At 35.9% G+C, this 16,394-nt stretch overlaps 1 protein-coding gene across 2 annotated transcripts in view; it reads left to right on the top strand.

The window, feature by feature from the left end:
* Positions 1–16,394, top strand: part of LOC129005055 (mitochondrial proton/calcium exchanger protein-like) — an 87,983-nt gene that overhangs the window by 48,228 nt on the left and 23,361 nt on the right. For both annotated transcript variants that reach the window (XM_054433833.1, XM_054433832.1), the window contains 6 exons: positions 139–345; positions 3,521–3,772; positions 4,532–4,660; positions 8,241–8,330; positions 9,766–9,897; positions 11,889–12,103. In XM_054433833.1, coding sequence (XP_054289808.1) covers positions 139–345; positions 3,521–3,772; positions 4,532–4,660; positions 8,241–8,330; positions 9,766–9,897; positions 11,889–12,103 — 1,025 coding nt within the window. The remainder of the gene's footprint in view (positions 1–138; positions 346–3,520; positions 3,773–4,531; positions 4,661–8,240; positions 8,331–9,765; positions 9,898–11,888; positions 12,104–16,394) is intronic.

Below are 16,394 nucleotides of genomic sequence, written 5' to 3'. Positions count from 1 at the left end.
AACATTCACTTTAGCTGAAAAAATGCAAATTAGTAGCCTAGTTTAGTATGCTAAAGTTTTCTTTGCACTTATTTATTAATGAGAATGATGCTTATATTATACCCTTCAATATTTGCCCTTGTGCTGTTGTCTGTCTAGGTGAGAACTGAAGGAGGAGGACTTGCGAGCAATGAGGAAATTTTGAAGTTTTCTAAGCTTTTTGAGGATGAAATAACATTAGATTCACTAACAAGATCTCAGCTGATGGCATTATGCAGGGTACTTGAACTTCAACCATTTGGTACAACGAATTTGCTCCGCTTCCAACTGCGAATGAAGCTTAGAAGTCTTGCTGCAGACGATGTTGTAAGTTGTTTATCAATCAACCTTGACTTGTAAAAGTTTACCGTCATTAGTCCAAGTCCAACTTACTTTGTTGTCTAATGTGAGTTGTATGAGTCAAGCTGTGGCTTGCAGCTTTAATTAACCATTCAATATTTTGTTTTAATTTCTCTGTAGTAATATTAATGTACACATATGTTTCCAATTTAAATGTTTTCTGTACACAACATGATGTGATGTTTGTCGCAAAAAATCTAACTGTTTTGTTAATAGGCCTTCATAGATAATTATTTGTAGAGGTGTGTGGATAGTAAAATTTCATTTCGGATCGGATAGTTGAGGCTCGGTTCGGATCTGATCGGATATTGGGATGTTCGGACTCGGATATTTTCGGATTCGGATAGTTCGGCTCGGTTAATAATAAGCTGCATATGCATTTGTAACCTATAAAACACTGTAAAGCTGTGTAAATAAACTTTAATGGCGATTTTGAATTATAGAATTTCAAATTAGCCACCTCCACAGTTTTTTCTCTCTTAAAAATCACAATTCACAACACCTATTTTCAAAAGTTGGTTGCTTGAGTTAAGTACACTAGCAGCCGAAATCTTCACACAACACTTTAGCTCAGCAGGACTGATGTCAAACGTTTGGGCTTGTTTACTTGAGGTTATGTTTTATGTTGTTTCCTGGTTCTCACAAGACAAGGAGTTCTATCTCAAGTTTATTTTCACATTGTATTTCCTTACGTTTTTGTAACAGATTATTGGCCTTAAGTGGCATTCTGCGGGTTTGCCAAGTTTATAAAACATCACTAAAATGCACTAAGCTGGGCTCTACCTCACGATTTGATGTTGCAGCAAGTTATTAGGGCAATTAGGCTTTATAACTCTGTAAAAGGTGTGTATCCCTGAATTTAAAAAATTTCATTCTACACTTATTCACTGCCAAACATAATTCAGTAGAACCTTGATGAACCGAGAATTACACTAGCCTACATAACTTCAGTACCCCAAGTAAAATACCAAGATAATTTTTAAAATTTTATTTGAATTGTAATCTTAGTTTGTTAAAAATAGATTGGATGTTCAACAATTGCAGTCCATTATTGTTAAGGTGTATGGTCCCAAAATATTGTTTTTGATTTTGAGACATCACAGTTCATTTGACAAAATTAAAGTTGAAGCAGCCCAAGGTCAAGTTACGCTTGTGCAATAGTTTTTTACAAGCTTTCTCCAGACTACTGGGGAGGGTCGAGTCTGATAAGCCGTCTATTGTCCACCCCCAAGGCGGTTCAACCCTCATTAGTGCCGCTTGGCTGCACTCAGTGGGGAACCCAATACCATAAATCAATCTTTTAAATTAATCAAAATATTTTGTAATAATTGTTTTATTGATATTCACCTTGAAATTTCAATAAATTTGGTGTAAAATTTGAAAAAAATCTGCCAATTCCAATGTAAATTGGTAATTAAATAATAGGTAAAAATTAACCAATTTTTGTCAAGTTTTACCCCCTGCTGTGCGCTATGTCACAAAAGCTGATAACGACATGGGTGGTTAGTAACCATGGCAACTTGTGGAATGCGTGATGAAGGGAAACCCAAGAAATAGAAGAACAAAAAGAAAGAATAATGAAGTTGTTATATTTATACTCTTATTACAATTGCTTTTATTGTTATTATCTTAATGTAAGATTTTATGATTTTGTTTTATAGGTTTATAAAATATTTCTTTTTAACTACGGGAGTATCAATTTATAATTTACCAACGTGCTTCTCTTCTGAAACAGCAATACCGGATGCATAATAAAGGTCAATGACCTAAAATATCATGATTGTGCAATATTGTATTTTGATGTTGAAATTCAAATCATGACAAAAGTTTGTATATTTCGCCTGGTCCCTATTATTCAATCACTTAATATACACAATCAATGCTAAATAATCGTGGTTAGTTCTAATTTTATCTTTGATTATTCAAATCTTCTACACAATAAGACTATCCAAAGTCAAACCGGGCAATGATTACTCGAAAACAACGTTGTATCCTGTCCTGTGATTAAAATACCACTCGCCATCGCCAGTCCTTTAGGTTTAGGGAAGTAGTGCAAGTCTATTATATAGCTTCAAGGTCGTACTCACTCCTTCCCCTCTCCCATCCTACTCGACTCACTGTTGCTACCCGCGCTCCTTTCGAGGTAATTGCCCAACCCCTCCCACCCTATTGTGTTGCCTTTCTATTGTTTCTATTCTGAATTTTTTTTCAGGAAACATTAAATCTATTGTTTACGTAACAGCATAGTAGTAGGCTAGATTTTTCTGCTTTAAAACAGTACTGTAAAAAAAACTATCCCCCCTAGTATCAGGAGACAAGCACGAGTTGACTTTCATTTGACCATGGTAGTTCTTTTCTGCTTTATGTCTGTTCGTTCCAGATGAATCTAATCGTAAAGCAAAACAGCCAATAACGACTAAACTAGATATCGGTATTGCATCATACGGCTTCTTTGTCGTTTGCTGTGAGGTCGTTGGGAACGTATTGCTGTAATTTTGTCCTGGGAAACTAATGATGGTTATGAAGATTTAGTGTTTTCTGTCAAAAACGTCAAAATATGTTGTCTATCCGAAAAAGAAGGGTATATGACGGATAGTGTCGGATATCAAATTTGGACTCGGTTTGGATACGGATATCCGAAGGAACCGAACCGAATCCGAACCGATTTTTCGGATATCCGCACACCTCTAGTTATTAGTAGTATTAGTAATATTAGTATGAGTGATTTTTTGCTTTAGTTGTAATTAATATTTAATCAACTTAATAATTGCATAATTAAAACCAAAACAAGTTTTAAATCCTTTTTTTTTATAAAATTATTGTTCTGTCATTTTTACAGTGTGAGAAACTACTAGAAAAAGTAAAAATGATTGGGAGATACAATATCTGCTTACCAAATTGCCATAAAAATTTGACTGCAGGTGTGTCTCAATGCACACATCGATAAACACATAATTTACTGCTTCTCACTGAACAAGTATAAATCCTCATTCTGCAAAACCAATAGTGCTAAAGCAGTTTTAATCAGTCCATATGTATAATTTTGTAACAAAATATTTTCTTTATAATTTTATTACTAAGGGAGGGTAGCAAGCCCTTAGGTAAATAAGATAATTTACCAAGTTGTTTCTGAATTTTTCAGAGGATAAAGGATGAGGGGGTGGAGTCACTGACACAGGTAGAGCTACAAGCTGCGTGTCGCGCGAGAGGTATGCGCGCACTTGGTATGTCGGAAGAGAGACTGCGTGCACAGCTGTCACAATGGCTGGACCTCAGTCTCAATGAGAAAGTGCCTCCGTCACTGTTGCTGCTGTCACGAGCGTTCCTGCTCCCAGAGACAATCACTACGACGGAGAAACTGGTGGCCACCATATCTGCGCTACCTGACACTGTTGTGAGTATTGTCTTCTCAGACTTAAAAGATATTTTCAATGTTCTTGCTGTAAATATGATGAGCACACCCCATCGAGAGATTTTAATAATGGCTAGGCATCTTGTAATGAAGATTACTTTTAACTAATAAAGGGTTAGCATCTAGTGCACACCAATACTCTCAGTCATAAAACTTTATCCTCACAAACTCAGCAAACCATAGACCTAAAAGGTAAATGAGGTATGTAGATCCATGGGGTTTGTGCTGAATAAAAGATTAGTTTTCTCAAGAATTAATTAGTTTTTTTTTACCTCAAGTTAAATTAAAGTTGTGGACAACAGATTTTATTGAAAATTAAACTTGAATTTTATGGTAACGGGTTATTGTGTTATAACAAACTTTTTAAGTTCTTGACCATACCCTGCATGATATAATGCATTGACCAATGCGCAATGATATAATTCTGCAAAACTTGGTATCATAAATATTCAGCACACACCAAATCTATGATTACTGAAGCAAATAGTTCAGCCGCACTTGTAACTACATCAGAACAATAATTAAATGTAGATACATGTTTTACTGATACTTAGTGGTTATTGACCTTGCAAGCTGTTCAGTGCTTCACTGTAGATTCTTGATGAGGCACAGGGCTTGCTTAAATATTGGGATTTTAAACTATGCTTTTTTATAATACTTCCTTTTTCCTGTTTTATACTTTACTATGCAACTTTTTGGATTTTACAAAATAGCCTATATAGTTCAACATCCATTTCACAGGCTACCAAAACAAAAGCAGCTATTGGAGAACGAGAAGGAAAAATTGATAACAAGGCTCAGTTGGATTTGATTCAAGAAGAAGTTGCCAAGATACAAGAAGAGAAGAAGGAACTGGAAGAGGAAACCAAGGTTTGTACCCAATCTTACTGTCTGTATTTCCGGCCGTATGCTATCAGTAAACCTCACAAATATTTTGGCTATAGGATGACATTAGTTCTGACCTTCAAGGAATCAACAATTGATGTTTATATTTTTTCAGCTATGGATTGAACCTTTACATGATTTTTTTAAGGATTCAAAGTTGTTGTGATCTTTCTTTATAATAAATAAAATGGATATAGGCCTAGAGTATTCAATAAACTCACTACCTACCGTAACAACAGTGGCTAATGAAGCCTGTGACAAAATATGATAATTGAATTTGATTGTAACACATAATCTTCACTAGGGATGGACGGGATTGAACTTTTAGTTCGGGACGGGACGGGACGTGATTTTTATTTCCTTCCTGATTTTCGGGACGGGTCCCTTGGTAATCTTGATCAATTTTTACCGTTTGTGACACTATCTATAAAAACAGGGTGTCTAGTAGTCGGGAAAGTCGGGAATTAGTATTGAATTTCAAAATGGTCTTGAAAAGTCGGGATTTAGTTTTAAATTTGATTTCAAAGTCGGGAATTTTCATGATTTTACCGCGATCGTCGTCTTACGTTTACGTAATTAAAATCCAATTTAATTATTGAAAAATCCTCAAACAGGAGTCTCCTCTCTATAAAAAAGTTTTTGGATGAAAGAAATCTGCTTATCAGCACAACAAAATCAAATCTAATATCCTTTTCAACTAAACAATCAATAACAGCATTTGAACCTAATATTTTTATAAAAACAGACAAAATTGATCAGGTAAACCAAACAAAGTTTCTGGGACTGGTTATTGATGAAAATCTATCTTGGGATAATTACATAAACTATGTAGTAAATAAATTATCATCTGGCATTCATGCCTTGCGGCTGATGTCCAAGGTTTGCAACTTGGAAACTCTTAGGATAATCTATTATTCTCTAATTCATTCCCACATATATCCTATGGAATCGCCATTTACGGAGCAACAACTAAGGCAAATTTGGATAAAATACTTATAAAACAAGAAAAAGCTATTAGAGTGATCATGAAATTAAAAAGAACAGATTCAGTTAAAAATATCTTTCCTGAATTGGGTGTATTAACAGTTTACAGTTTGTATATTTATGAGACAATAATTTATGCAAAACAATTTCATTTATTATCCACTGCAAGTAAATATAACACACGCTTTCAAATTAACCTTCCTAGACATAATTTAGAATTCTATACCAAAAAACCTTCATATGCAGGCTTAAAATTTCTTCAAAAATTACCGATTTCACTTAAAAAAGAAAATAATACACAAACAGATTCAAAAGCCTACTAAAAGACTTGTTGATAAGAAACCCATTTTATTCCATCAAAGAATTTTTAAATTGTAATCTTGAAACGACCATTTGAATTCCAGATACTACCGTTTACTCTGACGTAACCTTCTAAGATTTTGTGATTTTTTACAGTTATAGCACTCATTTTTAGTTTTACTATATAAATCCTTTGTGAATGATTTTAATTATTTAGTTTATAATTTTTGTTTATGTTAGTTTAATGACACTATTCAAGACATATTGTCTAAACTTTGTGAATAAAGAATATTTGATTGATTGATTGATTGATAACCGCGAAAGCCAATGATGATGATGTCTACACGGCCTCGGGAAATGTTCACGATTTTGCCGCGATTGTGGACGACGACGAAGACGTTTCCGAAACCGCGGGAGAAGACGATAACGTTTCCGTGACCACGAGAGACGACGATGACGTTTCTATGACAGCAGGAGACGACGATGACGTTTCCGTGGCCGCGGGAGACGACGATGACGTTTCCGTGACCGCAGGAGATGACGATGACGTTTCCGTGACCGCGGGAGATGACGTTGATGTTAACACGGGCAAGGGAAATGTTCTCATGATTTTGCCACGATTGCGGAGGACGACGATGACGTTTCCATGACCGCAGGAGACGACGATGATGTCTACACGGCCGTGGGGAATGTTCATGATTTTGCCGTGATTGCGAACGTCGACGATGACGTTTCCGTGACCGCTGGAGATGACGGTGATGTCTAAACAGCCGCTGGAAATTTTCATGATTTTGCCCATATCGCGGACGACGATGATCACGTTTCTGTAACCGCTGCAGTCAATGATGATGTCTAAACGTACGGTACGCGGAAGATTTCATGATAAAAAACAACCAAATTTGCTAGTTAGAATTTTTTATTGCTGCATTATTTCTTTACTTGAAAACTCCACATTATCATAATACTACTTTATGAAAAAGACTGGGGATGGTGTAGTATTATTTAGAAAATTTGGTTAAGCCATAAAAATTGGTATCGGTATCAAGAATCGAGAATCGATACATTTTTTTATCAATACCCACTAATTGTTGAAAAAACTAGTCTTGAAAAATCTGGAATTAGTCTTGAAAAGTCTGAAATTAGTCTTGAATTTTATAATGGAAATAAACTAGACACCCTGTAAAAACCGGGGTGATCGTCGGTATGACTCACGGTAACACCGTGATTGTCGGTATGACTCCGCGGTCACGGCGTGATCGTCGGAATGACTCCGCGGTCACGGCGTGATTGTCGGTCTGACTCACGATAACGGCGTGATCGTCGGAATGACTCCACGGTCCCGGCGCGATCGTCGGTATGAGTCCGCAGTTACGGCACAATCACTGGTATGACTCGCAATCACGGCATGATCGTCGGTATGACTCCGTGGTCACGGCGCGATCTCAGTATGACTCCGCGATCGTCGGTATGACTCTGCGGTTACGGCACCATCATTGGTATGACTCCGTGGTCACGGGGTGATCGTCGGTATGACTCACAGTCACGGCACGATCATTGGTATGACTCCGTGGTCACGGGGTGATCGTCGGTATGACTCGCAGTCACGGCACGATCATCGGTATGACTCTGCGGTCACATTTTGATCGTCGGTATGACTCGCGATCACGGCATGATCGTCGGTATGACTCCGCGGTCATGGCACGATCGTCGGTATGACTTCCCCACCTGCGTTCGCGGAACATCTATCGCGATCGTTGCGTTATCTTCATTCGCGGAGCAGCAAAATCGCCGACGATTGGACCAAATCCCGTCCTGAAAAATTCCCGAATCAAATGTTATCCTGTCCCGAAAATCGGGAATATTTTTTCCCCGAAAATTTCCCGAAATTTCGGGACCCGTCCATCCCTAATCTTCACTATTATGATTGAAGGCAGTTGTTAATCATACTGCAAAATCTTGACATTTTAATTCTTATATTTATTATGTTATTATTATTAAATTGGACTTTTTCAACGTATTCTGGGTTTAAAACTACAGAACGTTTTCAGAGGTGGATAACCTCCTCCCTTTACCGAGTAAAAATTACTACTCTACATATTTATTGTGTGGGAACCTTGATTTTAGAGCTGGTTAATTATTGTGATACACAATATTACAATATTTGATAATTTCCCTCATATATTTATGTTAGGTAATTTAACTTGTTGAAGTACCTATTTAACAATTTTTATATCATACAAATAAGCAATCAGGATTTTGTAGTGTTCTATTTTTATTGAAGGTGGCTGAAAAAGTAGAAGTTTTGGTTGACAAAGCACCAATTTTGGCTGACAAAGCAACAGTACTAGCAGATAAACCGAAAGAAGAAAAGGTATGAATCATTTATATAATTTAGTTTATATATATATATATATATACATATATATACTATGATTTTTTATGTTTTTGTTTTTTTTACGCCAGTGGCATTTCACGAGAGTTACGAGAGATAAATGTTTTAGTTCTTGTTGTTGATGTTGTTCTTGTATATATATATTATATATTTTATTATATATATATATATATATATAGATTATATATTTATATAAGACATTTTAGCTATTTAGTTCTTTCCAGAGGTTTATTTTTAAGTGAAGTGGGCCTACTGAAACTAAACCCCTAGCTACAAACCTTACTCTACATCCTTCACCACTCCTTCATTCGCTTTCTACTACAGATAATTGTTGTTATAGTTGTTAAATTGGGTCGAATTCTGAATTTTAAATCCATCACTATAAATTAAATACCCCACTTTTTTTGTATAGACTATGTGTTTTGACGTTTCGGTAGGCCTATTCCTCTAAATTCAAATGTATAGTCAACCCCTGAAAGAAAATGTGTGTAGTTGAATATTCTAGTACCTACCGAGGATCACATATGGACACAAGAGGCTTAAGATTGATTATCAACACTTGTGTCCATAATTGTAACAAAGCTAAAATTTGCTTCTTTGAAATGTCATTAACTTTATAAATTGACAGGATAGACATTTTAGCTCAGTACGCATATTAAACAGAACCTGACTAGTAAAAATAATAATTTGATTCTTTAATGTTGGCTTTTCATCTCCAAAATCATTCTAACATCATCCCTCCATATGTAACTATTATAACGTAAAAACATAATAGAATCATAGGCTATTTTATTAGTTTGCTGTCGCATAGAAAATTTGAGGTCCGGTACGATTCAAGTTTTGTTCTTTCGTCATCTGTACATAATTATAGCACTGCACAAGCACAAGTTGCCATAATGTACACCTACAGAATATAATGAATTTTAATTCAATTAGGATTTTAAACCAGCAATTATTTCATTTTCTTGCATTCATAATAAAGAAGACATATTCATACGTATACATTTATAAAGATATACATTCATTCATGTAGAGTATTGGGTTTAAACATCACCAACAACATAAATTTTATTTTTTAATGGTGAATTTTTATCTGATAAATTAGGTTATATGTGGTAAATTATATGCAAAAAGTTACTGTGCGGTGTAATTATACTAAAAAGAGGAAAAAGTCGAGGTTTTGGTATAAAGAGTATAATTTATGAGAGAAATAATGTGTACGTGTTGATATGAGAGGTGATTCGCAACGAATGAATGCAACAATGAAAATTGACATATGGTAATGTGATGGGAATTACAGACGGACTGTTAAAAACAAAGACATATAAAATTAATACAAAAACAAAGGCAACTTGACTGAACAGTTACATAAAGTTAAACTAACATAAAATATTATTATTCCTTTTTGTTTCAGGATTTATCTGCTAAAGATATCGGTGAAACTTTAGAAGATGCTTTAGATGCTGTAGGTAAGGGAAAAAAGAAGATGATAATAGAAAAAGAAGAGCTTGACGACTTAAAGGAAGAAATGAAAGATTACCAAGAGGTATGTATTTTTTACTATTAACTGAGTATCAATTGCCTTTTAAGCTTGTTTATTTGCATAAAGTATTGAAATCATATTCTAAAAATGAATCAGTGTTTTTACAGCTAGAGCTAATGATAAACAATGGTTGATTAATTAAAATGTTTTATTTGCCTGAAAAATATTCAGAGATACTGGTACTGAAAATAGTGATAAAAGTATAGTAGTTACAAGTACATCAATCAACAAATCGAATGGCGGTACAAATTGAGAGATGTAGCCACAGTTTGTGCAAAGGTATATCACGATTGCTGGAATGGAAAAAGTTGTACTTATTACAAGTGTTTCTGAAGTAATATTTCCTCACTGGAATATTTATACAGTGGAGTCCCGATAATCCGAACTTCGGTAATCCGAAAGTCCGCTTAATCCGAAACCAAAAAATATATTTTTTAATTAATTTCAATTTCAATAGGTCTGAAAATTTTTTGAATTTTATTTTTTAAATTTTTTGAAATTTTTTTTTGAAATTTTTACAATTTTTTTCAAAATTTTTTGAAGTTTTTTGGAAAGTTTTTGAATTTTTTTATTAAACTTTTGACACAGTTAGCTGTACCTCGTCAAAGTATTCTGTAGCGGCTGGGCGAGATAGACTTTTTTGTAGAGTATTTTAGTAAATTATTATTTCACCATTTTTGTTATTACCGTAACATTTTACATTTTCGTCCGCCAAATCACAAATGGATTTTACTAAGTGATAATGCTGCATTCAATAGGTCTAGCCTTAAGTAATGTGAAAAACAATCCCGGGCTCGTGCCTGCGTCCGAAAAAAAAGTAGTAAGAATGAGACAAAAAAAATTCAAAAAATAAAAAAAAACAAAAAAACGTTTAATCCGAAATATTCGGTAATCCGAAATGGGCCCGGTCCCAACCATTTCGGACTAACGGGACTCTACTGAATATATAAATCCCTAAGTACCCATAAACTTTTGAGAAAACTGCAAGTCACCCCCCTACAAAACATATACTTGAAATGTTTGTTGAAACCTTGCGCAAAACTATCCATTATTTCATAAATTGCCCTTCAAGGTCTTAATTCTTTTCTAAACGGAACTTTAAATATACCTAATGTTAAAAATGCCTCAGCTATACTTATTTGTATGTTATTCTTTCAATTTATCGCCTTATTAATCAGGTGTGATTATTTGTTTGTAATACTGTACTCTGTTTTGTTTATTTCAGCTTAACTTAACCAATCAATAGTTTTTAAATGGTAGAAAAAGGAGGATAGCAGCTAGCTTACCTTGAAAGTGTGGGTAGGCCATAGAACAAGTAGACAAATATTTTGCACACAATATTTCGTCCCCCAAGGGACTTTGTCAAGTGTAGAGAGAGTTTATAAATTACAAGATGGCTGCTGTCATGGCTGATGGCTGAGTTGTCAACTAGGCAAACTAGGCCTAGTTTGTATATAAAATATTATGTGTGTGTATATATAAAATTGTGTACATAGTTGTAAATAGACTAATGAGATGTGGCAACCCTGCATAGTTGACAACAGCCATCAGCCATGACAGCAGCCATCTTGTAATTTATAAACTCTCTCTACACTTGACAAAGTCCCTTAGGGGACGAAATATTGTGTGCAAAATATTTTTCTACTTGTTCTATGGCCTACCCACACTTTCAAGGTAAGCTAGCTGCTATCCTCCTTTTTCTACCATTTAAAATCCTGGCCTAGAGCCTTTCCTTTAAACAAAACCAATCAATAGTTTTATTAATACTTATGAAGTCAAAAAGGGTGAAGCCCGTGGATAACAGCTAGTATTTATAATGTGGAATTCCTGATGTGGAGTTACAGTGAAATCAATATGCATCATCATTTCCTAAATAACCAAACAATCTATGTTGGCCTACTCTGTCAATAAATGTATTAGGCTATTAGTGGTGAAATAAGTTCCATTAATTTGTTAATCAAATAAGTGATGCAATGATTTAAAAACTTTTGTAGGATGTACAGAATTTGAAGGAGGTATCAGAGTTGGCGAAACAGTCTGATGAAGGTTTAGAGGTGAAGGAGTCCAAGGCTGCTAAGAGACTGTCCAAGACTGTTAACAAGATGATCTCTAAAATGGACGCTGCTCTTGCTGAGCTGGAGAAGAAAGAGAAAGCAAAAAAAGAAAGTTTACGAAAAGAAGTCACAAATGAAGAATCGACTACTCCTACGTAAGTTATGTATTATTGTGGTAAAAAATTATAGATTCACGGGTCCCAAAATTTCATGAAATTTTCAGGAAAAAAAATACTCCCAATCATTGGTACGGGATTACATTTAAATCAGGGTTTTATTGGGACGGGATTTGATGTGATCGTCGGCTATTTTGCCGCGTCACGAGTAACGATGATGCCATTTTCGCAAGTGCGGGGATATCGTCGCATGGCGACTGACGATGATTATGCCTCTGTGGTTGCGAGAGAAGCTCACTTTAATGCAGCGAACCCAGGAGGTAATGACGATGACTCTGTAATTACGGGAGATGTTTAAGATTGCGCCGCGAACGAGGGACATATTGACAATGGTGCCGTAACCACGAGTCATTTCGACGATGGCACCCTGACCGGACCACGAGATTGTGCCGTGAACGCAGGACATGTCGACGAAGACGCTGTGACCCCGTGTCATGAACTGACCATGGGGCCTTGATCGCGGGACAAGTTCACGATGGCGCTGCGAACACGAGTCATGTTGACGATGGCACCGTGACTGCTGGACAAGTTCACGAAGGTAACGCCAATGCGGGACATGTTGAATTGCTGATGATGGCTCTGTGACCGCAGCACAAGTTTACAATGACGCCGCGAATGCTGGACATGTTGACAATGGTGCCGTGACCACAGGACATGTTGACGAAGACACCGTGACCACAAATCATGCTGATAATGGCACCGTGAATGTCAGACATGTTCACTTTAGCGCCAGGACCGCAATTCATGTTGACAATGGCGCCTTGACCGCGAGACAAGTTCACGATAGCACCGCAAATGCGGGACATGTTGACAATGGCGCCGTGACTGTGAGACATGTCCACAACGGCGTCGCGAACTCGGGCCTTAAAACTCTACACAGACATAGACATAGACATATTTTATTTGCGTATAACATTCTTTACATGTGTTAGTACATACAGAAAAGGTGAATTGTCAGAATCATTCAGCAGTTTTTTAAAGTACAATGAATTTTTAAATCAAAGGTTTTTGCATTATCTGTTTATTTTTACCAAATGTTGGTTTTTGTAAATCAGTGCCGCAAAGGAAAAAATTGATTTTTTGTTCGTCATTTTTAATGTATGCAATGTATACTCAAGCAAAATTTAAAAAAAGCCTTTTTGCCTGTAGAAAAAAATCCTGTCCCGTCCCAAACTCAAAGTTCAATCCCTTTCATCCCTCAGGGTTGTCAGCGACCGGGAATTCCGGGAAAATCAGGAACTATGCGTGAATTTTAACCGCTGTGAAAAAACCGGGAAATTTGCGGGAAAATGGTATGATTCAGGGATTTTCAATGAATTTAAACTATTATCATTATGTTCGTTTATTAACGAGGAATTATATAGTTCTAATAATTTTGAGCCAATTTATCTGACAAACTTTATAGTGAATTTATATTTACGGAAGATTCAGATTATAAATTAACCAGATTCGAGAATCAAATCTCGGGTCCGCCATCAGAATACGCTGACTCGCTGTCAGCTCTATAATAAGGTGAAGCGTGTAGCAGGGTAGCAGCAATGTCGATCTACGCATAGCTGGAACAAAGCCAAACTCAGTCTCAAAACTCAAGGCATGGTTTGAAATCATCCTAGTCGAATATTAATTTTATTTTAAAGAGGGATAGGCTGATAACAGAATTTCTCGATTCTACTGTATACAGGGTTGTCAGCGGCCGGGAATTCCGGGAAAATCAGGAATTATGCTTGAATTTTAACAGCCGTGAAAAAACCGGGAAATATGCGTGAAAATCGTATTATTCCGTGAATTTAATTGATATCGTTAATACAGTTTTTTTTTCAAGTAATTTTAACAGTTATAAACCGTTTTGCAATACTTTCTTGATTGATTTGATAGTAAACCAAAATTTACGGTTTACTGGCGAGTGGCGATGGTTCGGAAGAAGCAGAAGGTAAGTTGGATGTACACTACCTACCACCATGAATAGGCCTACGCGGGAAGCCGACGTCGCCGGTCGCTGGAAGCACTTAGTTAAATATACTCGCAACTCGAGTCGAGTAGTAGAGGTTAAGCCGATTTCGTTGATGTTTGACAAGTAAATAATAAGAAAGGAAAATGTTTGAGTTTTATTTAATCCCTTAACCCCTTTCAATATTGACATACTAGGCCTAATAATAATCAGCAACCTAGGCATCGCTTGCGTCATCCATTTCACTGACAGCGACAGCTGACACTGGGTGATGGTGATAGTGATGGGTAGTGGTGTGCAGCGGGTGCGATGTATTGAAATTTCAATTCGATTCTAAAAAGGGATGTATCGATTATCGTCATCGATACCACCATCCATTGGTTACCACTTGGACATTGGTATCAGTTCGGTACCAAGACTCGATTGTCAAAAGTCGATTCCGATAACACCGGACACCCGACAGGGATAAATATTTTTTTAACATTTATTAACTTTATAGCTACAGTATTAATTTTGTAATCACGATTAGTGTTCAGTAAAAGGCCAGCTGACCATATGAGCATATTAAAATAATCCCCACATGTCAACAACAATACAATAATAAAAATTTGAAAATGTAAACATTCCAAGGTAAACATTCTGGTTCAAAAAGTGCAATTTTTCTCTCCTGTAATATCGTTTCTTTGTGTAACATAATTCATTTCTCTCTCCTTTTATTTTGACTTATTTCATTTACCTTTTCCTTTTGTGTTCATTAAATAAACCCTTTTTAATTTGACTCTAAATTCTGTGTACCTACTGTGAGAACATTTGGACATCAATGAAACATATTATCTTCTCGACTAGAGCCAACATTCGACCAGATCTTCTTTCAAGACCTTAATAACGTCAAAGTGGTAACATAACTATAGTTCAGTGTTAAAAATTTATACCAAAAGTCCATTATTTTCTGTTGTCAAAATTAAATTAATAACCCATATACAGTCCACTTTATTATTTCTACAATAACCTTTTGATTACGCTACATCTTTGGTCCGTTCGCGTCGGATTGTTGATTAACCAATTGATTGAACTAATTATGTGGACTTTTGGTGAAGATTTAAAGACGGACATAACCTCATAAACTCTCAATATTGTCGTTCCCGCATATTGTGTACTTTCTCTCTGTACTCTACCTCTATCTCTCTCACTCTCTCGATCACATTAGCCTAATAGGCCTACTCCAATGACTGAAAGACTCTGTGACATTATAGTCATTTTGTAAACATTATACCAATCCTTCAGTGTTTATATTTTTTGTTGATTGGTTCCGAGTTTAGGCCCACAGACTGTTTAACTGAACTAGCCTAATTCATTTTGTTTTATGTAACGAAGTGAAATAACTTTGGTGTCTTGTGTATTTTGACTGTATTTGTGTTCAATGATGGCTCCTGTGAACCTAGCCCCGATTAAGGTTTGTACCTATAAAAGACTAACCAAACAATTCAAAGTTAGGCTTGGAAAAATTCAAGAAAATATAGATTCTATTAATGAAAGTGCTAAAGCAAACAACCTATCCTCTGTGCAAATAAAATCACTTCATAACTATTTAGATGAAATCAGGAAAAAGCGAGACGACTTTGAACTAAATTTCAGGCGCGTTTTAGAACATTGTTCTGACGAAGAACTCGATGGCATTATTCTAAATGATGATGAAAACACTGTTGGTGAACTATGTATCCATCTTTGTAGTATTATAGAGTCACTAATCCCTGTTGACGAACCTCAATCTCCCCCTCAAGAAATGGTGAATGATTCCAACTGTACTGCTTTCATGCAACCTGTCCGCCTACCGCTACTTGACTTGAAAACCTTCTCGGGAAAGTCAGCCGAGTGGATTAATTTCATCAATCTTTTTGATAGCGCTGTACACCTCAACACATCTCTGTCTCCAGTATCAAAATTTCAATACCTACTAAGCTGTCTAACTGAAGAACCTCTAAATTTAATTAAAAACTTAAACATCAGTGCATCTAACTACGAAATCGCATACAATTTGTTGCGTGATCGATACCACAATCACCGACGCTTAACTTCTTTACATTTAAATGCCATATTGGATCTTCCTATTGCCACATCTGAAAATACAAAATCAATACGTGAATTTCTAAATCATTTCCTGGAACATACACAATCACTTATTGCTTTAGAAAGTGACATCACTACCAATGACAATCCTTTGCTGTCAGCTCATTTGCTCCGTAGACTTGATAGAAATTTACGGCAAAAACTTGAACATTACCGCTCATTCAAATCATGTGAAACTCATTCGTTACCATCTGT

The sequence above is a fragment of the Macrosteles quadrilineatus genome, unplaced genomic scaffold (assembly GCF_028750875.1).
Source record: "Macrosteles quadrilineatus isolate MER2022 unplaced genomic scaffold, UCM_ALF_1.0 Scaffold_15__1_contigs__length_3749704, whole genome shotgun sequence".
NCBI lineage: Eukaryota > Metazoa > Arthropoda > Insecta > Hemiptera > Cicadellidae > Macrosteles > Macrosteles quadrilineatus.
Note: the sequence above shows the minus strand (reverse complement) of the source record. Positions and strands in the feature narration are given on the sequence as shown.